At 36.8% G+C, this 27613-nt stretch overlaps 2 protein-coding genes across 3 annotated transcripts in view; one reads left to right on the top strand and one right to left on the bottom strand.

Annotated features, from left to right (window-relative positions):
* The window catches only part of LOC134839014 (uncharacterized), a 335027-nt gene that overhangs the window by 25154 nt on the left and 282260 nt on the right, over positions 1-27613 (top strand). The gene's annotated exons all lie outside the window — the stretch shown is intronic.
* LOC134840064 (uncharacterized) lies at positions 11215-15112 on the bottom strand. The gene has a single exon (XM_063855717.1). The coding sequence runs from the start codon at positions 15108-15110 to the stop codon at positions 12423-12425; it is 2688 nt and encodes an 895-aa protein (XP_063711787.1). The 5' UTR covers positions 15111-15112; the 3' UTR covers positions 11215-12422.

The raw sequence follows: 27613 nt of genomic DNA, 5'->3' as shown, positions 1-27613 counted from the left end.
TTCATTCAAAAAAAGTATTACACGGTGTCAAGACTATTTGCCCCAAGTCACTTGGGCCTATGCCAACTTGCCCTATACTAACTTGCCCTACTTGGCAACTTGTCTTAGGCCAACTTGTCCCACATGACTTGTCCTATACCGGTCGATTCCAAACTTACCACATCTACTTGATGTATCTACTTGATGTTCGAATTGAGGACCAGCAAGATACAGCATTCAAAGCCACTCAACCACTTACCTTTGAAAAGATATAGTAATCGGTTTTGATTTCAGAGCAACAGGCGTTCTTGTGACATCAGTGTGAATTTTTTCGCTACTATTTCACCCATTTAACAAGTTGTTCATTCAAAAAAAGTATTACACGGTGTCAAGACTATTTGCCCCAAGTCAATTGGGCCTATGCCAACTTGCCCTATACTAACTTGCCCTACTTGGCAACTTGTCTTAGGCCAACTTGTCCCACATGACTTGTCCTATACCGGTCGATTCCAAACTTACCACATCTACTTGATGTATCTACTTGATGTTCGAATTGAGGACCAGCAAGATACAGCAGTCAAAGCAACTCAACCACTTACCTTTGAAAAGATATAGTAATCGGTTTTGATTTCAGAGCAACAGGCGTTCTTGTGACATCAGTGTGAATTTTTTCGCTACTATTTCACCCATTTAACAAGTTGTTCATTCAAAAAAAGTATTACACGGTGTCAAGACTATTCGCCCCAAGTCAATTGGGCCTATGCCAACTTGCCCTATACTAACTTGCCCTACTTGGCAACTTGTCTTAGGCCAACTTGTCCCACATGACTTGTCCTATACCGGTCGATTCCAAACTTACCACATCTACTTGATGTTCGAATTGAGGACCAGCAAGATACAGCATTCAAAGCCATTCAACCACTTACCTTTGAAAAGATATAGTAATCGGTTTTGATATCAGAGCAACAGGCGTTCTTGTGACATCAGTGTGAATTTTTTCGCTACTACTGCCCAGACTTCCTCACTATTGGCCTGTTTAATGGCACTTTCTCCATCACAACTGTTGTCCATGAACTCCGGTTCACATGATCCCTCTTCATCCTCTCCTTGACCCGGCACTGGACTCGCTTGGACGGGTTTGAAGCAACATCCCGTAACAGATATGGAAACCATGTCGGTGTCTGACTTCTGTTTATTGTAGACTATTTTCGACTAAATTGGATCTTCCTCCAGCACATTCGAAGCCATCTTGCAATTAGTTTAATCCTGTTTTGCCTTGAATTGTGACTGGATTACATTTTTATTGGTTCACTACTTTCGATTCAACTGAAGAGGAATAACCTCCGATGCCAGAGAACTTTTTCCTATTGAGTTTCACATTAAATTTACAAATGTGTCAATTAAATAAGCTACAAATTGATTCTCAATACACCAAGAGAAACACATAGCTGAACCATTAATGGCTGACAATCAAAGGTATCCGTTGTGGCTTCACGCTAGGAGCTCGGAATGGTTAATTGGTCCGAAGAGTTTTTAAAGAGTTTGCCAAACGAGTCCACAAATTTCAAAACAAAACATTGGGTATACGGTTGCAGTACCTGTAGCCCAGAATGTTAGAATCACAATCATATAAAAAAAACATATATATTTTTCTCTTCAGTGCGCGGTGTGATGAGAGAACTATACAAACGCGTAGAAAGTTTAGTTGATAAGGCATAATTGACAACATAAATTATTAACAAAAATTGCGAAGAAAGCGCATCTAGCGCACGTTACTTGATCGGGTTACTCGCTCATTTAGATTAAATCTCAAAAAATTGAAACCAATTTTTCTCGACATTAGAACAATTTTTTTGGGAAAATTAAAGGTCGTTCGCATCATGATTGAAAGGAATTTAATATGAAATATCTCTCGACCCATTCCGTTGATTAATTGTGGTAGTTGACTTTGCTTGTAACACAAAAGAAAACACTAAAAACATATCCGAATACAAAGTTCCTCCTCATTTTCAATGGTCGAAACATTGCAGACATTACAATACCCATCAAAATAAGAATCATTTAAATAACTTTTATGAACTTTTCGGATCACGCTGTAAGTATACTAAAAATGCAACTTCTCAATAAATTCGACCTCAATATCGACCTGATAATCATCAAACCAAATATAACAAATATAAATAAATATAGACCTGACAAAATTGACACAAACCAGATCAAGCATCAGATGAAAAAAGAGGCCAAGCTGCAAATTGTACCTCTCATTATTAGTATAATTGCCACTGGTTTCCATGAACTAACAGATGAGAAAGCAGTTCGATTATCCTTACCCAGTCATGCAGTAAAAAATAACAGACTTTTTAACCGTTTCAAACGAAACTTGATCCCTCTTGTCAATCTTTAAAGACAGGCATTACCTAATTCTAATGGAATATTCTGATTTTTGTTTATTTGACAGTGGAGTAATGGAACCTGAGCGAATTATAAATTTTTGGTGATCGAGATAAGGATCATGCCCTCCGAGTTCACAATTCTCTTTGGCTTGTCGACGATACATTGAAAATTTGCCCCATGCAATTTTACCAGCTTTATACTATACATATTCAAATCGTTCGTTTTTACCCGCTTTGCATTTATGCTCTACTACTGAACAAAACTGAACAGACGCATTCAAAATATCTGAAAGCTATTTCTTCTGTCTCTGCTATTGCGCAACCATCAAAGATCCTTCTAGATTTTAAAGGAGCTGCCGTTAACGCTCTTACAAGCGCGTTTCGGCAGCCTTCATTCAAACGCCGTTACCTTCACCTCTGCCAAGTTTTTCTACGGAAAGTTAACGAGCTGGCTTTAAAGAAAGCCAATGAAAACAACTGCGAACTGAGCTTGGCTCTCTGTTTAAAACCCACTCTCAGTTTTGTTCCAGCTGAATTAGTGGAAAAATCGATCGAGAATGCTATTGAGGAGATTGAGCATGTGGTGGAACGATAAGATTTGGAGCAAAGCCTGTCAGATAAAATTGACGCACTTGCCTCATACTTTCAGAAAAGTTATATTAAAGGCGAAACAGCAGGCAACCGTTATTTCATGTAAGTCTCTGGAACCATTCCCAAGAAGCAGCAGAAGATTTGACGCGAACGACAAACGCCGTTGAAGGATGGCATCTTGGAGTGACAGCCTTATTTCAAGGGAGCCACCCAAGCCTCTACATTTAGATAAGATTCAAATGGACTCAGACAATCAACATTTTGAAGGCTATGGGGAAACGCAGAATCAAGGGTGGAAAAAATATCGGGATATTCATGCAAAATTTCAAAACATTTCCAGTAACTTCATCACAGGCCATGTTGTTGACTGTTTATATGCACTGAACTCTTTCTTAGTTCATCTCATTGAACTCTTTCTTAATGTTTAAAATGTCGGCATTTTGTTGCAATTTTAATTGATTTTATTTGATAGCTACCGTAGAACACAAATTTTGAGAGGTGATGAAGCCAATACTGCAATACCTCTGCTATCTTCCTCACCTTGCTTATACTAGGAGAATATAGGAGGGTTTTAGAGGCGTAGCAGAACCTGCAGTTTCCATTTCATCGATTTTAATCTAGAATTTTCGACGTCAAGTTTTGAACTCTTGGCTTCTTGATTAGGAGTGCTGTGCACTATTAACTATGCTTAAAGAGCTTACAAAGTCAGCAATCAATTTGCTGCTCTCAATTTGCTCATGCATTCTTTGAACTCATTTTATTCAGCACATGTTTTAAGGATTCCGCATTTTGTTTCAAGCTTAATTAGCGTGTAACGCACCTCCGTGCTTCGAACGCAAAAAATACATATATCTCAAGAAAATGAAAAAAAAAAAGAATGCAAACCGTAAAAAGAGACGGGCGCATCCAACAACGTTTTTCATTTAAGAAAAATTAAACAAAAAGTTCTAAATGAAATGTTTTTAAACTAAAATGGTTAAATCTCTGAAGCTTCTGGGTTTCAGAATGGCTAGTAGCATACAACGAAAACTCACTATCTTTAACAACCTTCATTGGCAAAATCACTGAATTCATGAATAACACGCTTGTTAAACTTAGTTCTTTTTTATTTAAAACAGCAGACTTTTTTTCTTAGTTTAACTGATAGTTTCATGAAATATTTTTTGGATATCATAGAAAAATGAAACCTAAATCATATTTAGGAATTTGAAATGAGCTGAGCAGTCATCTTCAGAGTCCAAATAAAAACTTGCTGAGAGTAACTCGACAGCAACCCATCATAATTTTGAGAAGTTCAAATTTTATTAAGTTCTTTTTAAAGACTAAGTTCTGAAAAATCATACAAAATGGTATATCTACCAAACAAAGATTATTTCAGCCGTCAAAACTTGAAGAAAAAAATTGCAACCTCTGGAAGCACCATGAGACCACCCCATTATAGGGTTGGGAATTTTTAAAAAAAATCAAATCAAGTTTTTTGAAAACTTCTTGAGAGTTATAGAAAAAACGTCAAGTCTTCGCAACTAAAATGATTTCATCAGTCACAATTTGTAAAGTCTGAGAGTACCCTGACAGATTCTATTATCATAGAGTTGATAATATCAACTTTTTGAAGTTTTTTATATCTAAGCTATGTGAAAATAGTTTAAAATAATCTTAAAAAACGTCACATCTTGGTAGGTAAAAGGATCTGAGGAGTCATAGTTTGAGGCCAGATTTGGAATTCCTGAGAATAGCCTGGCAGCACCCAATTACTGATTTGATTTATTCAACTTTTGTCAAACTTTAATATAATTTCTTTTAATTTTTTTTGAAACAATCATATTTTTTTAAAACCACAAAAAACAACATATCTCGAAAACTTCAAGGATTTGAGCGTTCAAAACTGGACGCAAGATTCGCAACCCCTGAGAGTAATCTGATGGCTCTCCAACAACGGCGTATGGAATTTGAATATTTGAAGAAAAAAAACTGTTTTAAAATTGTGAATTTTTTTTTGAAAAAATCACAACAAACGTCATTGCTTGAAAACCGAGAGAAATCGAGCAGTCATAACTGGAGCCAAGATTCGCAGAGTACTCTGATACCAACCAACTACAGGGTTAGGAATTTCAAAATTTGATAAAAAATATTTTAAAATTCTGAAAATTGCATGGAGGCAAGATTCGCAATCCTTGTTAGTACTCGAATGTATCCAAGTATATGGTTGGGAACTTCAAGTTTTGTTAATTATTTTGTAATTTAAGTTTTCAGAAAACTTTTGCACAAAACTCGTCGTATCTCGTACACTAAAATGATTTGGGCATTCATAATTTGGGGCCAAACTCGCAACCCCTTGGGGAAGCCTGTCAGAACCCCATTATTGGGCTGCTAATTTTAAACACGGCGAAATCACCACTAAATTCAAACTCAAAAATCGAAAAAAAAATCTTAACTATTGCAATATACGCTATAGCTTAAGCGTGAAAAATTTCTTTCAGTAAACATGCAAAACTATTACGTTGAAAAATCTGAAACACGACGAGATAGTGAAGCACGAATTTCAATATACAACTGGCGTGTAACGCACCTCCGGTGCTTCGAACTTTTGACCACTCATGAAAACCGCATACATTGGAAACCACATCTGCAGGCTTTTACTGTCCTCTGACAGCACCCAATTACATGGCTGGTAATTTGATATTTTATATATTTTGTTCAATTCCTATTTTTCGTCATCTCGAAAAAATCAAATCTCGAAAAGTACAAATATTTGAGTAGTCATATTTGGAGGAAAAATTTACAACTCCTGGGAGTACCCTGCCAGCACCCAATTACAGGGTTGGGATAATTGATTTTTGAGAACTTTTCTAAACCTAAGTTATGAAAATTTTGAAAAAATTCCAGAATAAAATCCTCATATCTCAAAAACTACAAGCAATTTGGAGGTAAGATTTGAACCCCTATGAGTACCCAGACAGCACCCAACTACAGGGTTAGGAATTTCAAATTTAAAAAATCAAAGTTTATTTTTCTGAAAAACTTTGACAAAATCACAAAAACACCAGCAGGCAGTAGGAAAAGTGTGAAGTAAACCTAACAGAATTGATTATTTAAAAAAATGTCTCTGAACGGAGAAAAACCACAGCACGGTACTGCTCTTTCAATTTCAAGAACCTTATATGATTGACATTGTTTCACATAGACGCGAAGCGGAGCTTCGCACCACTTTCGATCAAAACTTAAGCAGAAATAAAATATGTTGAAAAAAATAGGTAAACCGAGGTTTTTGTGCGACTCGATGAAGAACACCTAGGGTCGATGAAGAACACCTAGTTTCAAATTCAAAAAACGGTCAAAAAATTAAAAATTTCATTATTCCGAGGGACATAATTTGTGTAATAAAAGTTCGGGCGTAGCCGCTCATAGAGGGGAGCTTTTTAAGTCCGCTCTATTGAATGAAACCAGAATCTCAGATTTGGTGGGATAGTTTTTGAGAAAACGAAAAAAAAATTAAAAATATTGGTTAAATATTTCCCCAGAATTTTTCGAATACTTTAGAGAAAGGGGTAAAAAAAGATACCAGGGGAGTATGCAGACACACAAGAGTGTAATAAGTAATTCTTTGGATACCTTCTTTTGAGAATCGGTTGGCAAAAAGTATCAAATTTTCCAAAGCGTCTCAAAAAAAATTAAAAACCCAATTCCTTACATTTTCATAATACCTGTTTTTATCAAACAGGAAGTCAAGCAAAACATTTGAAAGTCAAATTAGTCACTGAGCAAAATTTACGAAGCGGAAACAAGGCCGATCAATTTTGAGCAGACACCAGCTGAGACGAAAAAAAAAGACACTAGTAACTAGTACCCGCCCAGTAGTAAACTTGAATTTACATGAAATTGAGCAAGTCAACTATATTGCATCTTAAAAATCGCCTATATGATCAGTACTAATTAAACTCGAATAAGTGATTCAATTGAAGCCTACATTCCGATTTGATAATGCGTGCTAAACGCAAGCGTAATAAAACCAACCCAATTAGAGAAAAATAGTTCCATAGTTAACTTTTTCTTTTCAGCTTCGAATTCTGGAAATCAAAGCCCGTTATTGAAACTAAAATAATCATGGTTTTCGCGCCATCCGTATTTTTGTCATTGGAGAGCGTACTGATTCTTCCATTACACAAACCAATTTGAAACATTTTAATATTAAAAATTAATTTGAATTGTTTTCCTTGAAATTAATTTGAATGCTTTACTTAAATAAACTTGCCAGGCAGCAGTAAATCTATTTTAATTGCACGGATGAAGTTGTTCTATAAGAGTATTCTAAAAAAATGTATGATTGTTTAGTTGAAAAAAGTTAACTTATATAATAACACATATTGTATATTAAAGCAAAACTAGCGTAGGAAAATCAAAAAATTCGAACCCGTTTTTTTCAACACTAAAACACAAAACGAGCAAACGATTAGAAAAAATTGAATCAGAAGCGAGAAAACTGAAGAACAGCAATGCCGAGAACTTCACAATAGCAGAACCCTTCAAAGGAACCACACACGGATTAATTTTTAACGCAGAGGCGAAGCAGAGACTGAGATTACTAGCTATACAACACAAAAATTGCATGAAAGCTAGCCGAAGAGCAATCGTGTCCGAGTGGGGTAAGGCAAGCATTTCTCAACACGAGGGAGTGCATTCGAATTTCCCTTCGGTCACAGTTGGAGAGGTCCAAGAGTCATCCGCCTCCTCAAGATGGGACCGGCTCCGGCCAATCGATTGACATCCCCTCAAAATTTCAAAACATAGCCAACTGACAGGTGAAAGGAGTAACGAACGCAAGGAAACAAGAAAAATACTGACTTCTTTTTGACTCATGAAAAACTGCACACATTGGAAACCATATCTGCAGGCTTTTAGTGTACTCTGACAGCACCCAATTACATGACTGGTAATTTGATATTTTATTAATTTTTTAAATCCTATTTTCCGTCATCTCGAAAAAAACAAGTCTCGAAAAATCAAATTAAAAGAGTAGTCATATTTGGTTGGAGGCAAGATTTACAACTCCTGCGAGTACCCTGGCAGTACCCAATTACAGGGTTGGGATATTTAAATTTTGAGAATTTTTCGAAACCTAAGTTAATTGAAAAATCATAGAAAAAAAATCCTCATATCTCGAAAACTATCAGGATTTTAGCAGTCATGTTTGGAGGCAAGATTCATAACCCCTCTGAGTACTCTGACAGCCCCCACTACAGGGTTGGGAATTTCAAATTTTGAAAAAAAAATTGTTTGGGTTTACTGAAATCTTTTCGAAAAAATCATAAAAAAAGTCATATCTCAAAAACTACAAGGAATTGAGAGGTCATATTTGAAGGCAAGATTCGCAAATCCTGAAAGTACTCTGACAGCCCCCAACTACAGGGTTGGTAATTTGAAATTTTGAAAAAAAAATTGTTTGGGTTTACTGAAATCTTTTCGAAAAAATCACAAAAAAAGGTCATATCTCAAAAACTACAAAGAATTGAGCAGTCAAATTTGGAGGCAAGATTCGCAACCCCTTAAAGTTACCCTGACAGCACCCAGCTACAGAGTTGGGAAAAAATTGAAGAAAAAAAATTAATATAAGTTTTTTGAATATTTAAAAAAAAATCGCAAAAAAGGCCTATCTCGAAAACTATAAGGATTTGAGCAGTTAAAATTGGAGCGAGGTTCGGAATACCTGAGAGTAATCTGATAGCCCCCGAATTACAGGGTTGGGAATTTCAAGATTTGAAGAAAAAATTCGTTAACTTTTCTGAAAACTTTTTGAAAAATCACAAAAACGTCATATATCAAAAAACTACAAGGAAATGGCCTGTCATATTTGGAGGCAAGATTCGCAACTCTTGAGAGTACCCTGACAGTACCCAACTACAGAAAATGGAAAAATAGAAAAAATGATAAAAAAAGATAGAAAAAAAGGTAAGAAAAATGCAAAAAAAAGAATTTAAAAAAGATCGAAAATCCAGATAAAGATACAGAGATTGGAGGCAACCGTTTGACAGTAGTACTATTTTGAACTAAATCTTCGAAACCAAATTCAAAATTAGGAGACGGGTTGACAGACATAATCAAATTAATTTAAAAAGCAGGTATTCAGACAGACAGACTTAATTTGGCCTCGAAAAAAATTACTGAAAATTTAATGACCTTGCGTAAAACGAATTCAAAAATTTTCTCAAGCATTGCAATATATGATATAGCTTAAACATGAAAAATTTCTTTTGTTAAACATGCAAAATTATTAAGCTTAAACATGGGAGATAGCTGTCACTAGCATTTAAATTTTAAATATAGTATAGATAGATATAGATAGATAGATAGATAGATAGATATAGATAGATTAGCAAACAAGTGCGGTGAAATGTTTTGTTTTGCACTGATATCAATTTTTTGTAAAGATATCAATTCGCTGGCACTGACAGATCACGCTTCGCACTGATTTATGACTGACCGCGGCCACACTGAATATATTTTCCACTTTTTTGCTCAGAGCATTGAATATAAGTCAGGTGGTCTATGAAATTTTTTTATAAAGGTTTATTTAAAAAAGCAGATATTTGTCTAGGGGAGCGGTGGTGAAGTGGTAGTTACGTCTCCGCCTCTCAATCGAAAGGTCGGATGATCGAGGCCCACCATGATCTGTGCTCCTTGCTTGAAGGTGAAGCAACATTACCCAGCCCAGATAAATAACCAAAAAATTGCATGTAGTTCTTAAACAGGGGCACAACAGCGGTTAGCCCTGATGAGCTGTACAGATCGTATGCTGGTCCTTTCCCTTAAGGATAAATGGTCTTAACCTAAAGAAGAAAACCAGACCGAGTCTCAATTACTACCCTGACTTTCAGTTGTTCTTGCGCGCTGATTTATACGCAAGCAAATTTATCATACGCATAGTTCACCACAGGCGTTGAGTTGTGTAAATACAACACAAAAAGCATGAAGATTAGATTATATGCAAGAGAGTCCCGACCCACTATTCACAGCAAATAACTTTCAGGCAAATAACTTATCTAAGAATACCTTATCTAGAAATTTCACCTTTTTTAAGGTCAACCAAATTGAGTTTCTGAGTCTGAGCTCTCCCAAATTACTACTAGGACCCTAATTTGACACAATTTTTGGCGCCGCAGGCAAATTTGTGCAAAAACAGGCCAAAAAGGAATTCTGAAAATACATTCTACTCATCAGCTGAGGCAGGTATTTTTTTATCAGCGGAACTAAACCTGCTAATTTCAGACACCAGAACACAGTAAAATTGTAACATAACACAATACTTTTGCATCTTTCTTGAACCAATTGTCTTTCTTTTTTCAGCTTTTCGAAAAGAAAAAAATTACGAACTTTTTTTCAACTCTTTTATAGAAATGAAAGATATATTATGATAAGTATCAAGTAATTTAGCTGTTTATCCATTTTAACTACCAAACATTACTGCACAGCACGATAAAATTTTGAGAATTTGAAGTCTATTACTTAGTTTATTATTTCAACACTATCAACAACAAGTAAATTATTTGAAAGAAAACTATTTCCGAGACTGCTCGAATCAGGTGGAAAATCTGAATGTTCCGACTGCCTTTAATGGTATCCGAAGAAACTTTTTGTTAAAATGAATTAAAAAACTGTAAACGTCATTTTCTGAAAATCTTCCTCCCACGCGCAGTACAAAATGATTAACTTTTCATCTAGTATCACCTTTGGACCAATTAGCTTCTTTTACTCAATTCAATTTGTGATGACTTTTGAGCCTGATTAATTTGCGGCTTTACGCTGTGCGTAAATAGAAACCCATTAATTAGCGTGACTGACTTCATTATCCCAAGTTGGAAATTTTCAAACCCTTCATTTCAAATAACTTTCAAATAACTTGGCAGGAAAACAGATGATTTTTTTTCCATTTTGAATCGAGGTATCATTGGCTTCCACACAGGGTTGCATAAAAATCTGATGTATGTTCTCGATTGATTTAAATCCGATTTTTTTTATTTTACCTAGATTTTTTCGATATTTATTCGAAAGGTTTTTGTTTCAAGAATCAATTAATTTACGCAAAATTACTGATTCAGCATCTGAAAGAAGAACACAAGTTACCCATATTTTTCTATTCCCAGTCAATTTCTGAGACTGGAATGGATAAATCCGAAAGTGCTGAAAAACTTTTCCAGTTAAAAGTATGCTATGAAGAGCGAAGTACGTAATCAATGTAAAAACTGCAAGCTGGGTTGTATGTTTACCGCGGCACTCGGCAGGATAACACCAAGGGTTGATTTTTATTCTACGATTAAAATCCGATTTCAATCATTGATTTAAATCAAGTTGATTTTAATCATGCAACCCTGCTTCCACACTGTACAAAAAATTCCGTCAAAAACTTCTGGTTGGTAAATCAAAATTTGTCTGAAAAAACCACCCCAAGCACAAATATTCCATCATTTTCTTCGAAGGCCGAAACAACCAAAACACCTGCGATTATTTGTTTACAATAAACTTGAGAAATCAAATTTACCAGAGAAAAACCCTGTCAATATTTTAGCACAGGCAAAGAAGCGCCCGATGAACACAAGCGAACGCTAGGAATGTTTTTGTAATTAGAAAGCTGGTGAAAACAGTTATATGCCATTGAGCTAAAAGTAACCTATACGACGCTTGGGTTCCAGTTATAAAACTTCATCAAATAATGCTTCTTCTAATTAGTAGTAGTAAGTACACGTAATCATTCATGCTTCAGAACAAAATATCAAGTATACATCAATTACACAGAGGCGAAGCCGAGCTTCGCGTCACTTGCGCTACACAAATAAATTTTTTTTATCAAATAAATGCCGACTAAATCGTGGAACTCAGTTAACTCCTATAGAAGGCATTCGGCATGCTTAAAACAAGTCATCAAAAAAATCTGTTCCGCAGAAACTTTGCAAACTGACAGACAATAATCTGAGTCAAAACCTTTCAGTTTGAAAATAAAAAACATTTTCCGGCCGGATCAGAAATCCACAACGTTGTCAAACATGGATACTACCATAGCACTACAGAAGCAGAATGATTCGCTGAATTTGAATTTATCATAATGCACGCTGAGACACGTTAAATTTTAACGCGCAAATTAAGAATAAGGCTCTTTACGGAAAAAGTCTAGAACTCATTTGCAAAAGTTATCGCAAAAGTAAATAGCTAAAAAAATACTCAGAGCGCCCATGGATAGACAATAATTTTATTGGATTGTTAGTCTAATATTGTTTAGAACGAATAAATACAAAACTTAAATTGGACAAGGGGACTCTATTTTTATAGAAACAAACTAATTAACGAGCAAATAGCATTGGAACAGAATTTTTTTTTCGAGGATTTAAAGCTATAGCTCTACCGGCAACTAAAGCTGTTTATGGAAACCATTCGCCAAATATTTTAACCAGACTACAAGCAAAGTTAGAGTTACACCATGGCTGAGCAAGCTGACATGGTGCTGGGCCCTGCAGCATTAGGCGATATTTGAGATGAGTTTTCGAAATCTTTCAACTGTGCCTCAATGTCTACTCTGCAAATTGGACATCGCTTGTTTGTTCTCAGCCACTGGTCCACACATCCAGTATGGAACAAATGCATGCATGGAAGACGTCTTACATCCTCTCCGCTTTCAAACTCAGTCAGACAGACAGTACAGCGCTCCCAGTCATCATCGTCGATCTTCGAAGACGCAGCCGCTGCTTCTGCTTTGTCCAGTTTCACTTTCGGTTCTGGTTTGTCTACCTTCTTGCAGATTTGAGAAAACTTGAATGGCAGCGTACACCGCTCGATCACTTGCTGACATGCACCTCGACTCATTTGCTCCAGAGGCGGTGGTCTCACACTGATAAATCGGGCGGCATTGCTTAGGAGGCTGATGGTGACTGGATTTTGAGGATGCTGTTGTAATGGTAAAAACTCCATAACTGGCGTGATTGGCAAGATGGGCGTCGCAGCGGCCGACGTTGCTGGAAAACTTAGCGGTAGCACTGGATCGTAGTTCGCAAAGAACGGTACTTGGAGAGCATGAGGGAAATTGAAATAAGGACTAATTAATGGTGGCGGTAATCTGGGATCTGCTGGACCCGCTGTCACTGGATTGTAGTTTCTAACATTTGGCAACTCAAATGGCAAGTATTGAGGTGCCAACTGGGAAGCCCGCATATTATACTGAGCGGCAAGCCCCAGGGGATCAATAGCCGCAGAAGCTGAGCCCACCGCTCTTGCCTGCGATTGCTGATCTTGGAGATTCCGAAGTATATTGGCAGAACCCAATTGCAGATTAGGCATACTAGCTAATGCCGCCTGGTGAGCAGCTTGGATTTGATTAATAGCTTCTTGAGTTCGGCGAGATGAGAAGGGCAGCGATCTTTGGTCGTGCGACTGCTGTGCTAACCTTTCTTGACTAGAAAATCGGGATGTAGGTTGATGTGTGACATGTGGTTGTGGTGGAGCCAGGAATGCCATCTCTCTTTGCAATTGACGCCTGTACTCCTCTTGGATTTGTTGTTGCTGATTGTAGAGCTGCTGATGGGCAAATGGAGGTTGAGGAGGAGGTTGTGGGTAGAGTGGTGCTGCAACAGGTCTTCTTGCTTCTGGAGGCAATGCTGTAACTGTTTGGTTGGGACCACCCTGATAAAGACAGTTTGAAGGAGCAGAATCTCGATTTGACGATGTTGTTTCAGGGGTTGTCTCACTGCTTGACTGTGTTGCTGATGATGAAGAACTAGTTGTTACCCTGTTATTGGATCTTCTCTGGTGAAAAGGAGCATTGGAAGTTGCATATTCTGACCTTGAGAATGTGCCATTGCTTCTATTCCTTAAATCTCTATGATTTCCTCGTGTATTATACCCATGCGATACGTGTCCAGAAAATGCTTGATTTTGTCCCAAAAATTCTTGATTTCTTCGTCGTGAGTGAAACGGTCTATTATCGCTCTGCGTGGGCCTTGTTTCCCGTTCGCGATACACTTTGTCTTTAACATGGATCTTACGTGCAATGTGATGACCAAGTTCATGATTAACCGAGGAGCTAGTTGCACTAGAAGACCCTGCAGGTTCAGGTTCAATGGGTCGTTTGCGATTAGGAAACTCCTCGATATCTGTACTTCCTTGCTCTAAAGTTGTATTTACAGATGTATTCTCATCCCTTGACAAATGGCTTGAGTTTTCATCAACTATATTATGCGGGCCCCCATCGCGCAGACTCAAATTTAACGGTTCGGGTGGTGGCGCAGATGAAGTATCCGTGTCATTCAAATGCTCATCGCCAGCTGTTTCAGCCTCCGGCTGGTCTTCGGTAAAAAACTGAGCCGCTGAAGATTGGTTTTGTAAGCTCTGAAAAAGTGGACCAACGCTTCTCGCTTTTCTACAAGAGCAATTATGAGAACATACGTCCATAGGGGCACTTAGAGGACCTGTTTTGCAACGCTGAGGTATCGCAACGCGTAACGGAGACAAGCGGTCGTCGTCGTTTGAGTTGTCATGATGTACAGTACTGGTTGAAGGAACGTGCGATGATGAGCAGGTGTTGTGGCGACAGTTACAATGGTTTTCAGGGATAGGTTTGTTGCAATCAGAGCACATTGGCCGTCGAATGCACCTACAAGTATCGTGAGCAAAGGATCCAACTTGAGGCAAGAGCCGTGTTGAGTTTGAAGATGACGGCAAGCCATTTGACATTCCTATATTGCGCAGAGAACAAGCACAAGCATTAGAGCTTTCAGCACTTAGAGACACATGAGGAACAGACTCAGCGGCTGATGCAACTGGGGTTGGAGTATACGGCGAGAAAGTAAAAAATGGCGAAAAGGGCGCGACTTGAATAGGTTCTGAATGAATTGGTGAAGCTTCCAAGCTATCCGCGGCAACGTTTAACCCGATAATAGGGCTTACATGGTTAAAAGTAGTTAGTGGTGTTTCCAAAGGAGAGTAGATATCTGAGCTCAGAACGTTTTGAATGGCGTTGTCTCTTAATTCTCTGGCCATCTGTGCCGCTTCCACTTCCTCTGGTTCAAACTGAACACTTGGAGGATCTAAGTTCATCTCATCAATAGCTGACGATGAGCTGCATTGGTCAAGTTTGAAGTCCTGGTCACCGCTACAACTTGTTTCCATTTTAGCCTGAAAAAATCCACATTTTCGTACAAGGAAAAAACGTTCAAGAAAAGCTCAAAGACTTGCAGGTTACTGGACAAGTCAAAGCAAATTAGAGGCTGAGAATGCATCGAGATCGAATGATCGCTTCAATTCATTCAACAGTAATCAAACTACTGAAAGCATCCGGGCAGTAATCAGATGAAATCTTTCATGGTAACAAAAACTGCATCACAACTTGATAAATATTACTGAAATTATGTAACAACTATTAAGTAACAATTTTATTCAATTACTCACAAACTTCTGAGAGTTCTCACCTTTTACGTTTTTACAATTTCGTTTTGTCGCTAATTTCATGCTAACATGTAAAATAATTCAATATTTTTTGTTTAGCCAGATTTTTTTGATTCTGGTACTAAGCTATAGAAAAATTCTGGCTAAAACAACAAGTATTGACGATATATATGAGAACAGTGAAGGGTGATCCTGAAAAGGTGCTACGGGCAGCAAAATCACTACATCCAAATTTACAGTTCACGATAGAGACAGGAAACACAAACGGGAAATTGGCTTTATTGGATTTACAAATTAGCTTTGACAAAAACAGGAAAATTAATTAAATGCAGCATTTAGGGCAGTGTGGTAGTGAGAGTCTTAAGTCGGTGTTTAATTGGAAAATAATCGACCAGGCGTCCAGCAGTATTAAGTTACTCACATTGAAGGCGCTGCACATTAGAAAAGAGAGACTGCCAATTATTACGCGCGACGAATTTAGAAGTAGGGAGCTGTTCTGGCCAAAACAAAATTATTGAAATACCTTTCATGTGCATAAAATTAGTGACAAAATGAAATTGTAAAACAAAAAAGGTGAAACTCTCAGAAATTTGTGACTAAATGAATAAATTGTTACAAGATAGTTGTTACATAATTTCAGTAACTTTTTTTGAGGATGTGATTGGTTGAATTTTTTAAATTTTGAAACAATGATGTTAATGACACTTTTTTGATCTATGATCATTTTGTATAGATAAATTAGAAGTTTAAAACCTGAAGATGCACGGAATGTGCGATAACGTTTGTTTGAGTACATTTTTAGCGCATTCTCAAAATGGGAAATTATTAAGTAAGACCCTTTGACCTCAAATACAAGTAATATATACGATGCACTGATTTCGGGTACCCTATTTCTTGAGGAATTGGAACCGAATTTCTGTACAGGAACCGAGAACCGTTCGGTTCAAATCACCAGGAACCGGAACCGATGTGAAAGAGGAAACCGATCGATATCGACCTAACGTATTAGATTGGACAACAACAAGCGTGACAGAACAAATTCATTTCAAACGTATAGTAAGAGTCAAAACACATCAAAAAAATCAGAACACTGAATAAATTTATATAGTCAAAAAAAACTTCATAAAAAATTTCAAATAAGCGATTTAGTTGGGTGATAAAAACAAAATGGAAACAAAGCCGACAAAAAGAAAACCGAGAGCGACGAAGTCGAAATGTTCAAAAAATACCAAATGTCAGAAAAAATTGAACTGCGAGTGGATTGGAGTAATACTATTTAGGCTGCACAGTGTGAGTAATTGACCAAGGAGCGCAAATATAAGACGCACATACTGCATGCATGGCATGTTTCGCATGCATGCTGAAACTATGGACAAAAATGTTTACAGGAAAAAAAGGCTTGTACCCGATTGCAATAGCCTTGTTATCACATGAGTTATATTAATAAATTACATCCAAGACACTTTTCCATGGGTTGTTTTGATAGAGTTTTCTTTAAATTAGACTTTGAAAAAGTTTTTCAATTAATTTGTTATTGTTTTGCAAATTGAGCAGTTGCATATGCAAGTTCGTTCCTTTTTTTTAAATTCCATTTAAAAGTTGAAGCATGGAAAAGCAACATGTGCAACACGGTCAAATCACAGAAGTTTAACATTGTTTCGAATGGATTTTTTCGAGTCATGCTTAAGTTTCTCGCAGCATTTGAAATAGAAAAACTACTATGCATATAGTACACTGAATACTGGGGGTTGGAGTTTGTCATATATGGATGACCATTGGGTATAAAGTCATAATGGACACCAAATGTTAATTGTTCAGCAAGGCTCACCATGTAATAATCTTAATTTGTTATAATCTATTTTTTGACAACTGTTAGTCATAATGCCAATTCAAACACTTGCCTTTACGGATCGGCCTAACATGAGTTGAACAATCTGCACTCTTAGTATCATCCAACCTTACGACCTGGGATTTTTTGTTTCCTTCAGCTACCGGTATGTACATGTGAATTTTTGACCACTACTCATTCCAAAGGTGATGACAAGAAAGTTAAGGCAAATAACGTAGAAAATATGCTTGAAAACTGTGTAAGTAAAAGAACTTTTTTCGATGAGCAATTATTTTGTAAGCAAAAATGGGAAGCTAACAGACTTGAATTGTGCTTACGGATTTTTGGTTTAAGAACTGTAGAGTAATTTTGGTTGATTCTCAAAGCTGAAAATCCTGCGTTGCAAGAGTTGTGAAAACTCAGTCAGACCTGTTCAAGAAAATATGTTTCCAGCAAAGCTATATCGGAATAAGTACGCACAAATCAGCCTTTGAGTTACAACTGATTATTGCTTCACAGCTTGTATATGAATGAAGCCTTACTAGTAATTAAAATGCTTAAAAATAGTTGGTATTAATAAAATGATTTTAATTAAATTTAAACAAGGATATTTTGAAAATTGAATAATTGTTTTTGTTGATGAGCATTTAGATAAAACTTTTTTTCGGAATTACTTGATGGTAGGGTAGATTAAAGAAAATTATAATTCAGAGAAAAAATTTTTATCGAGCCCCCTTCTTGGCCGAGAAGTTTTCTCCACTCAAACAGTGGGACTCGCATCAGAGTGCAACCACTGACTCCCTGTCGCCCGAAAACTAGCAGAATTCAGCGGCCTCCGGGTATTCCTCCACAAGTGCGCACAAAGCAGATCTATCCATCAGTACTCGCTGTTCCCTTATCTGAAGCCACACCACATATTTATTGACTAAATCATCTCGCTTGCACTGCCGTAAAAAGACCAATTCAAGGAAGATGACTACTTTCTTGAATGGTTCAAGAAACGGCTCGCCTTGGCACTTCTCGCTCTAAAATTGAAAATCTCCATTCTATATAACGTTGCTTTCATAACTTGTTCTCAGAAACCTACCAGAACTGCATTATCGTTTTGAAAAATTCTTCTTGGTCCTTAGGGCCAAAAACATTATTTGTACGAGTAGTCTTTTTTTCCCGAAAATTTCAAATAAACAAACGAGAGCTTATCTAAGAGAAGGATTAATTTAAAAAAATTTGATCAGATTGTTTTACCTTTTGTTTATTGTTCAGTTTGAGAGCGGAGGTTGATCTTATTAGCTTATTATGTTGAGCAAAAACATATTTTTGGCAACGGTTTGAAAACACAAGTAGGGAAGTCAAAATATTGCAGATAGGTACCGGCTATCACAAGCACAAGCATATAAGATTAGTGCAATTAAGAAGGTTGTGTCGATGATTACACGATAACACGTTGACTTAGCCCTTACACTGAAGTTTTGAACACAAAAACAACAAATGTTATTCAACCAGGTAAACTGAAAATGAGCTCTAACATATTAATTCCTGCGTGTACAGAACACAAAAAACTAAACCTATCTGTTTTTATTACTACATCACCGAATTAAAGACTATTCGCAGGTTATGTCAATATCTTTAATCTAAAAGGCTGAAAAAAAACTCACTCTTTGTTGCATTTCGACGCGGTGGATTGAAAACAACACTAAAAAACATTTTCAATTGACTGTGTCAGTTTAAGAAAAAAACTGAAAATAGAACGTTCCTGCGGTTTTTCATTTGACAACCTATATCATCAATTTATCTAAAAAAACTAAGAGTTTCTTGATCTAAATCTTTTCTTTGAAGAAAAAAAAATGAACTAAAAATTTTTTTTTAGTTAATCTTCATCACGAGATGAAGGAGCCCAGACCATGCTATTACTAGTTTTGGAAATTGTTCAAAATTGAATTTTTTTATCATAAGATGTACGAGTTTTCCAATTGAAGTTAGACTATCAAGTTATCTCAAAAACCGTTTCGTTTCTGGATCTACTTTTGAAGTAAAAAAGTTTTGAGCCATAAAATAAATTTGAATTTTTGTCATAAGGTGCATGAGTCATCAAAATGAAGCTACTTCGTTCTATTATCTCGGAAACTAATAACCTTTTTGACTATTAACGAAAAAAGAAAATATATGGAACCACCAAGTAACATCGTAAGATTAAAATTGCTTATTGTTAGATGTATGAGTCACCCAAAAAAGCTACTTCGTTACGTTATCTCAGGAGTCATTGACTTTTATTCCTTAACTATTAGGACAAAAATTGCTTAAAATCGAAAAACAACTTCAAAAAAATTTATTCTTCATTATTCGATTTATGAGTCATCCAAAACACGCTATATCCTTATTTTATCTTGGAAGTTCTTGCTTTTTGGACACATATGGTGTCCAAAAATCTTTAGAATTGAAAAATAACATCAAAAAAGCGTTAATTTCTACCATAGGATGTATGAGTCATCCAAAAAAAGCTACAAAATCAAGTTCTTCGAAATCTTTCGACTTTTTGTACTTAATTATGAAACAAAATTGCTTACACTCATAAGAATCAAAAAGCAATTTGAAAAAAAATTATAATCCCCATCTTACGATGTAGGATTCAACTAGACCAGTCTATTACATTATCAGGTTATTCAAAGAGTTATTACTTTTTGGAAATATTGTTCAAAATTGAAAGTCAACCATAGAAACTTGGCCATTTTTTATTAAGATGTACAAGTGGTTCAATTGAAGCCGGATAGTATAAAATAGTAAAGAATAGTAAAAAAAATTTTCGAGTCGAAAATTTTTTTTTAGTTTTTGTCACAAGATGTACCAATCATCGTGAAAAGCGACATCTTCAAGTTATCTCGGGAATTAGTGGCTTTTGTAACATACCTATGAGGACCAGAAAGGTTCGCTTAAAAAATCTAACAAATTGCTTAACTTTTATCATCGGTTGTAAAACTTATCCAGATCAAGAATCATCATCTTGCTATCTCGAAAAAAATTGACTTTTCGGAAATATCTATGAAAACAAACGTTGTTTAGAATCACAAAACTTTTTTAGCGAAAACTTATTCTTCATCATAAAACGAGCTCAAATGGAATTTGAATATGGGTTATCCGACACCAGTTACCCCTTCATATTGTCTTGGAAAGTACTACCTTTTTGTACATTTTGTTATTTAAAGAACTATAAAGACTGAAAAATAACTGCAAAAGTTTTTCATTCTTCATCATAGGCTGAATGAGCCATCAAAAACCAGCTAAATCTTTTTGTTATCTCAAAAAACTATTGATTTTTGGACCACCAAATAAAACAAAAACTGTTTAGAATCAAAAATTCACATCACAAAATTTTAAGCCCAGAACAAATTACATCTTCATGTTATCTCGGAAATTAATAATTTTTGGTAATTTTTTGTGCAGACAAGAAATCTTGGAAGTAAAAACAGTTTTAAACATTTGTTAGTGGTCATCATGTCCAAAAAAAACTACATCATCATGGCTTTTCGGAAAATTTTGATTTTTTACCTTATTTTGATAACAAAAAAATTACAATGAAAATATAACATCAAAAAATCAGTAACCTGTATAGTAGGACGTTTGAGTGATCCAGATCCAGATACATCATCATGTAATTTCGGCAAATATTGAATTTTGGGACTTCAATCTGGGAATTTTGATAGAAATTAAAAAAAAAAAAGACAAATATTGAAAAGTTTTTAATCTTGATCACAGCCTGTACGAGTCATCAAGATAAAGCTACATCTTTATAATTTATGGGAAACTAGTTATCTTTTGACACACGTACAAAGATTAAAAGCGCGTGGAATCATTAAGTAACATCAAAAGAATGAATTTTCGTATCGTAGGATGTATGAAGCAACCGAAAAAGCTACATCGTCACGTTATCTCTGGAACTTTTAACTTTTGTTACTCAATTATCAGTATATAAAAAGAAAAGCAACCTCAAAAAATTTTAATTTTTCTCTATTGATATATGAGTCATCCAATACAGGCTACATCTTTTTTTAATTCAGAAACTCTTGATTTTGTGAACACATTCAAGAAGACAAATTTGTTTAGAGTCAAAAAAACATCATCAAAAAATTGTTAATCTTTACTGTAGGATGTACGAGTTATCTAAGAAAGCTACATAATCAAGTTATCTGGGAAATTTTTGAATTTTTGTACCTAATTATAAGACAAAATTTCTTAGAATCATTAGAATCAAAAAACAAATTTAAAAAAATTAGAATCGATGTAGGACTCATCCAGACCAGCTTTCAGTTTATTACACTATCAGCTTGTTTAGAAAGCTATTACTTTTTGGAAATTTGTGATACACTCTTGTATCCTGTAAGACTCGGGATCTAAAAAACCAGTTTCAACATCTGTAATTTTTAAAGAGATAAAATTGAAATATTTAATATCTGAAGTAAGCAAAACATTTTTTCGGTTAATATGATACGAAAACGTTTTGAACAATCCAAAAATCCTGGAAACAATGTTGATGGCAAATTGACCTCAATCGGACAAACCAGTAATTTCAAGGCTTTTTGTCTAAGAAAATTTAATTTTAGCTTCTTAACTTTCGCGCCATTAATGACGTCATTGATATAAGCGCAAACAACCTCCGCCCCCAAGGGAGTAAAACGGGCGACGTTTTCCAAGGCCGGTCGAGTTGTGGTGACTACGACGGATCGGGCTATGTTGTCTTCTTCACGTAGTTTATGGTTTTAGTACAAGCCAAATGGCAGTTCCCCCTTTGGCTGCGTTCGTCAACAATCCACAATGAACCCCTTTTTTAAAATAACGTCATTATCGGAGTGCTACTTAATGCGTTTATTCAGGGCTGACTCATAATCTCGGAGCCAACAACTCCAAATTGCGTTGGCGTAGCTTTGCGCTCGTATATAATGCGTCGATGGTCACAGTGCTCCTGGAACGAAAGGGAAGGGAAGCTAGTACCATTTTGGCCTAACACAAAGTGATTACGAGTTAACACCTAAAAACAATCCGGACTTGCACTTACTGATGACATATGGCGAGCGTTCATTGATTGATCAACGAGACAGTAATTTGTTTCAAAAACTTTGGGATTGCGCTTTCTCTTTCCTATCATTGCGACGAAAACCCTTTTACAACACCGAACAAAGTTGGCGCCGCTATTGGACCAAATGACTGATGGAGTGCCGCGACGTGCAATGAGTCTTTCGATTCCCATTACACACGAACTCGTCTTCATGGATTAGACATTCTCAATATGTATAGCTCCTGTGGTCATACATGTAATAATGAAGCCTTATCTCATCTCAGAACTACTCCTGATTGACACGTAAAAAGGTCCAAAATAATCAACTTCACAATTTGTGAAAGGAGGATGGCGGTAATCAAGACTTTCAAATGGAAGCTCTGCCATCATACCTGCGACAGTTTTGACTTTGCGCTTTCTACATGTAAGGCAGTGGACTTCAATGGACCTTAACAGCGAGTGAAGATTTAAGATTTCAAACTCTAAGTGAATAACAGCCCGCACATAGTATAAGAGAGGGTGCTGATAGCGATAGTTAAGGATCATTGGATCTTCCATTAAGGATAATTGGGTCTTCTGTGTCAAATTCAGTATTAACTAGTTTGCAAATTCGCCCTGTTGAACAAATGAGGCATGTAGGACCATTAAACGGGGCATATTGTGCGTTACGGCTAGACTTTTTGACGGTTTTGTCGCAGGACAGCTTTAAATGATCAAAAGTTGTTGTTTGGTGGTTTCTAATTCAACAGGATCGGTTATTTCCATGACTTTACTGCGTTAGTTCCAGTGGTGATTCGGACCAGTCTGAGCATGAAGGCAACCACTCGCTGGAGTTTACGAAAAGAGCTGAACACTTCCCATGCAAATAGAATGGATTGTTTTTGTTTTGTACAACGTTTGAAAACTTAGAGGCCTGCTCTAAACCTTCATTAAGGTCACACGCGGGACCAGCGAGGCGGATCAATTTAAATACTTCTGTGCTCGGCTTGAAAGGCCACTCGCCATTTTCAGCAGATTTGGCCCGTTCACCCAGCTGCTGGTTTTTAGGGTTTTTAATTCCTCTGGTTCGCGTATCAGCAGGGTTGTCCCTACACAAGACTTGAAACCACTGGTCCACGGTCGTAGTTTATAGAATCTCCCCAATCCAGTTTACCACGAGCGTGGTTTGCTTACTACCTGAGTTTAACTACTGGAGCACAGAACGTGTTTTTGACACAGGAATGGATAGAGCTTTGAGAGAATCGTCCTTTGAGCGGTTAGCGAGTAACGCGGCCTGTAGTTCAAGCTTGGGATGGAAAGCGCTTTCATGGTCGCGACTCTTGCTTTTCGAAGGACGAAGGCAACTTGTGTTTCGAGTGAAGCGGAAGAAAAGCTACAGCACCGAGAAAACTTCTTCTGAGCTGCCACCGAACATGTCTTATTCAACACATTCAACTGGTGCGGTGAAGACGCAGTGCTTTATACTCATTGTACCCAGAAATGGCAAACCAGAGTGCCAGGCAAGAATTTTTGCCTTGACAGCAATGGGTAGCTCATCATTCCATTGTAAGAAGTGAATGCGCCAGTTTTCTACCAACAATAATCGCGCTCTTACTGTATAGGGAGCTATGAGATCTATGGGGTCGAAAACGGAAATTACGAAACTTAACACCGTTCGCGTTGATATCGAACGTTTAAATATACGATTGACACCACGACTTAAGACCAAAGTGTCGTCGATATGGTCCCACTTCAAACCAAGAACATGCGAAGACATATCTCTGCAATTTACAAAAGTGTTACTACTTTATTGCGGCGCACTTTCAGACGGGTCTAACTCACTATTGCTTTTGTTACGTTACTTATGAACTTGATTAACTTAAAACTACCTAGAGCTAACAAAGTAATCAAAACGTGACTAAATTGCGTCGGGGAACATCGACTGAATATCCATTTCAGTCCGTTGCAATGCATAATTTGCACACGTCGACAACTCCCTTGCACCAAAGAAATGTCTGGTGTACTGATGTACAACCACATCAGTTATGGGGTCCTCCAGCCACAGAAAACGAAGGGAAGCTTGGTCATCTGAAAGGATTCCGACTTCTAAGAACATCCCTTTTATGTCAGCCGATTTGGCAAATTGATGTTGACGAAAACGGAGGAGAAGGAATACAAGGGCTTGCAGTAGATGGGGTCCTACTAGCAACGTTTTTTCAATGACGTACTATGTAATTTAGACGCTCCGTTAAAGACACACCTCTTTTTATTGGGTTTGTTTGGATTCACCACGGGATTTTGAGGAAGATACCACTCGTATATGCTGCGGTTTGGAAAATAATTGAGAAGAACGTGAATCACGTATCCCATTCTCAAATCATCTTCGATAGTTGATTTCTTGAGCTCTACCTGAACCAAAGACGACTAGTAGTTGTCTGACATTATGAGTGTTTCTTCCGTCAGAGAACACCTACAGCGTGTCTTGATCCATCATGAACGGTGGATGAATCACGTCTCTTAGTCGCTCTCTTGTCCGCGGAGAAAAGGGAGTCGACCTTTTGTAAGCCGCGCTTGACTCTGTGTTACAGCAGCGTTTTATTTGACTAGCTGTTTCTGGAATCTTGTTTATTATACTTGAAACGACTGGAAATAACCAGTAGACGTTGGCATTGGACCGCTCAAGACCCAGCCCATTGAAAGGCGGCCAGCGACGTGCGAATTTTTTTTGGATCGGCCTCACTTTTAAAATACTCTTCGGTCCGAATAGCATGGAAGGACCAATAAATAGGTATACATCGGCGTAAAAATATACTATTGGTTAGGTTGGAGCAAGGTACGGAAACTTGCTCTGTATGGCAGGGATGTGGACGGTAACGGTAGCAACTTTAAGTTCATCCATGTTTATACCATTTATTGCGAGATACAAATCGCCACCAGAAAGATTTAGACCTTCGACTAATTTAACCAATATTCAGCTATGACTAGATACTGGGTCACACAATGTTATTATGAAAATCAGCACCATGTTAAAAAAAATCAGCACCAAACACTCATGTTATGATTGATGAATGGTCACTCGGGATTGCGCAACTTACATCCAACGGAGCGGGATTAGTGTCTGCATGATTCGACATTGCGTCTGGTTTACTCTTGCTGAAAGTTTTTCTTTCAGCGTTTGTGTTCGCTTTATCCGGGCCTGCATTATTTCTTGTTTGACCAGTGTTGGGGCTTGCGTGGTCAGTTTTTCCGGATGTTCGACTTGGATGAACACGTTCAGCACCATGTATAAGTACACTAAGGGTGCTAGTGCATCGTAGCTTAGCGCATTTCTTTGCTCGATGACACTGCCGCATTGCGTTAAGCCCTTGTAAGCTATAGAAGCACAAGTTGATGTTCACAAAGAATTTCGCTTGTTGTGATTCTGTTTTCTCTTTAATTACAGACCACAAGCACAAGGCATCACTATCCTTGCAGATGATACAAATTTAAATTTTTTCTCAACTGTACTTGTCGAGGCAAAAAAACGGTCCTTACAGCTTTAGTTTTTTTGGCTCTTCAACTTTGGGCTTTCCAGTCATATTTTTCAATTGCTCATGAGCCTGTTTTAAAATTTAACCGATTGTTAAAGCCAATAAGGTTCGGGCATGACCAATTACTTTCACGACAGTAGTATGCATATAGTGCATTAGGATTGGGGTGGGTTGTCATACATGGATGACCATTAGGTAAAGATCATAATGGTCACTATGTGTTATCTGACAACCAATAACCACCATGTAAAAATCCAAATTGTCACCAAGTGTTAATTTATAACTTATAGTCCTCAAGTAATAATACTAATTGTCACCATGTTTTAGGTTTTAACTTATAGTCCCCATGTAATCTGCATTAGTTTCTAATTGCAATTGTCACCAAGTAATTTATGATTTTAACTAAAACATCATTTTGTACAAAACTAACAGTTTTCACTGCAGTTTGGCAAAATATGAGTTGCGCTATCTGCACTATTTCAGCAGCCTTTCCTTCGTTGCTGACAGGCATTTTGGACAAAAAAAGCAATTAGTACGCAATAATCTTTAAATTGAAATGTATACGAAATTAAACCATGTTAAGTGAATATTATTTTTTGAGAACATTATCATTAAGGTATACAAAATCCGAGTATACATATCAGAGTTTCGTGCATATTCGAGTATTGTGTATTTTCGATCGGTTTTTGTGCATAAATATTGTCAAAACTTGTACCTAAGTTGTACTATAAAACTAAAAATAAAAATTTTTTTTTTGGAGTCCGAGTAGAGGAAAACGCACAGCGCTCGACTCTCAGCCGAAAAGTGGCGTTTCGAAACCCGTCCAGAAATTGTACTGAAAGGAGGCCTCAGTTGCTGGTATGGTGAGATCGATTTTGTATATATTTTTTTAAAGTAACCTAATTTCTCGAAATATTGATATTCATTTAACAATTGAGTAAAAATATCAATTACTAAAAACATGAAGTGTTCAAAATGAAATTGAAAAGTGTACAAATAAGCCATATGAAATAGTTAGTTAACGAGAAAGCATGTGAGTTAGAAAACGTTTCAAAACATGATCATTTATGTAAGCAAAATTAAAAGCATCACCATTAAAACTTTTATCATAAATCAAATGTGCAATATAAATACAAAAAGAACCGCACATGGTAGAGTTTGAGTCTTGGATGGGAAAATTTGTCATCAATTCAGTGACCTTATGGAATTTCTCAATCAATCGTTCAAAAAGATTGGTGTACTGTCAAAGAGGAAGACCGAGAGGATCAGCGATGTCTAAAACATTTCTTTTGCTGCAAATCACAATCCAATGTGTACCCGGAAAACCTGATTTTGAAGTGTTCACAATCATAAAGATTTTGTTTGGGATGTGAGTTGGAAAATTGTCAGCTGCAAATACTCCAAGAAACTTATATTTCAGATGTTTACAGTTCTGAATGAGATCCTGCAACATGATTTCATCCATTTTCAGACGGTCGAAGTTCTTTGTAACTTTACGGTCAGATGTAACAAATACATTCGATGAGCGTATACCCCACACAAAAACTTCCACGTTTGCTGTCAAAGCGTTTAAGAATTAAAGATCGAGTGAAACTGAGCAGTTAGTAATTTCTGGATGCAGGAAGTCATGAGCTGCCTGCTGTGTGCTAGTGAGATCGAAACACATAATAAAGTGCTGCTGGTAGTTATTCAGAGTGAATCCCAGCCCGCAGTGAAATAGACCCAGCGCTGATAGTGTGTTGAAGAAAAGACTTTTATGATCTTGTGTACTAATTGGTTTACTTGTTATTGGAAAGCCATTCCGTCTCAAGGTAACCAGTTCCAATCCAAATTTTTGATAATG

The sequence above is a fragment of the Symsagittifera roscoffensis genome, chromosome 2 (genome assembly GCF_963678635.1).
Source record: "Symsagittifera roscoffensis chromosome 2, txSymRosc1.1, whole genome shotgun sequence".
In the NCBI taxonomy this organism is placed as follows: Eukaryota; Metazoa; Xenacoelomorpha; order Acoela; family Convolutidae; genus Symsagittifera; species Symsagittifera roscoffensis.
Note: the sequence above shows the minus strand (reverse complement) of the source record. Positions and strands in the feature narration are given on the sequence as shown.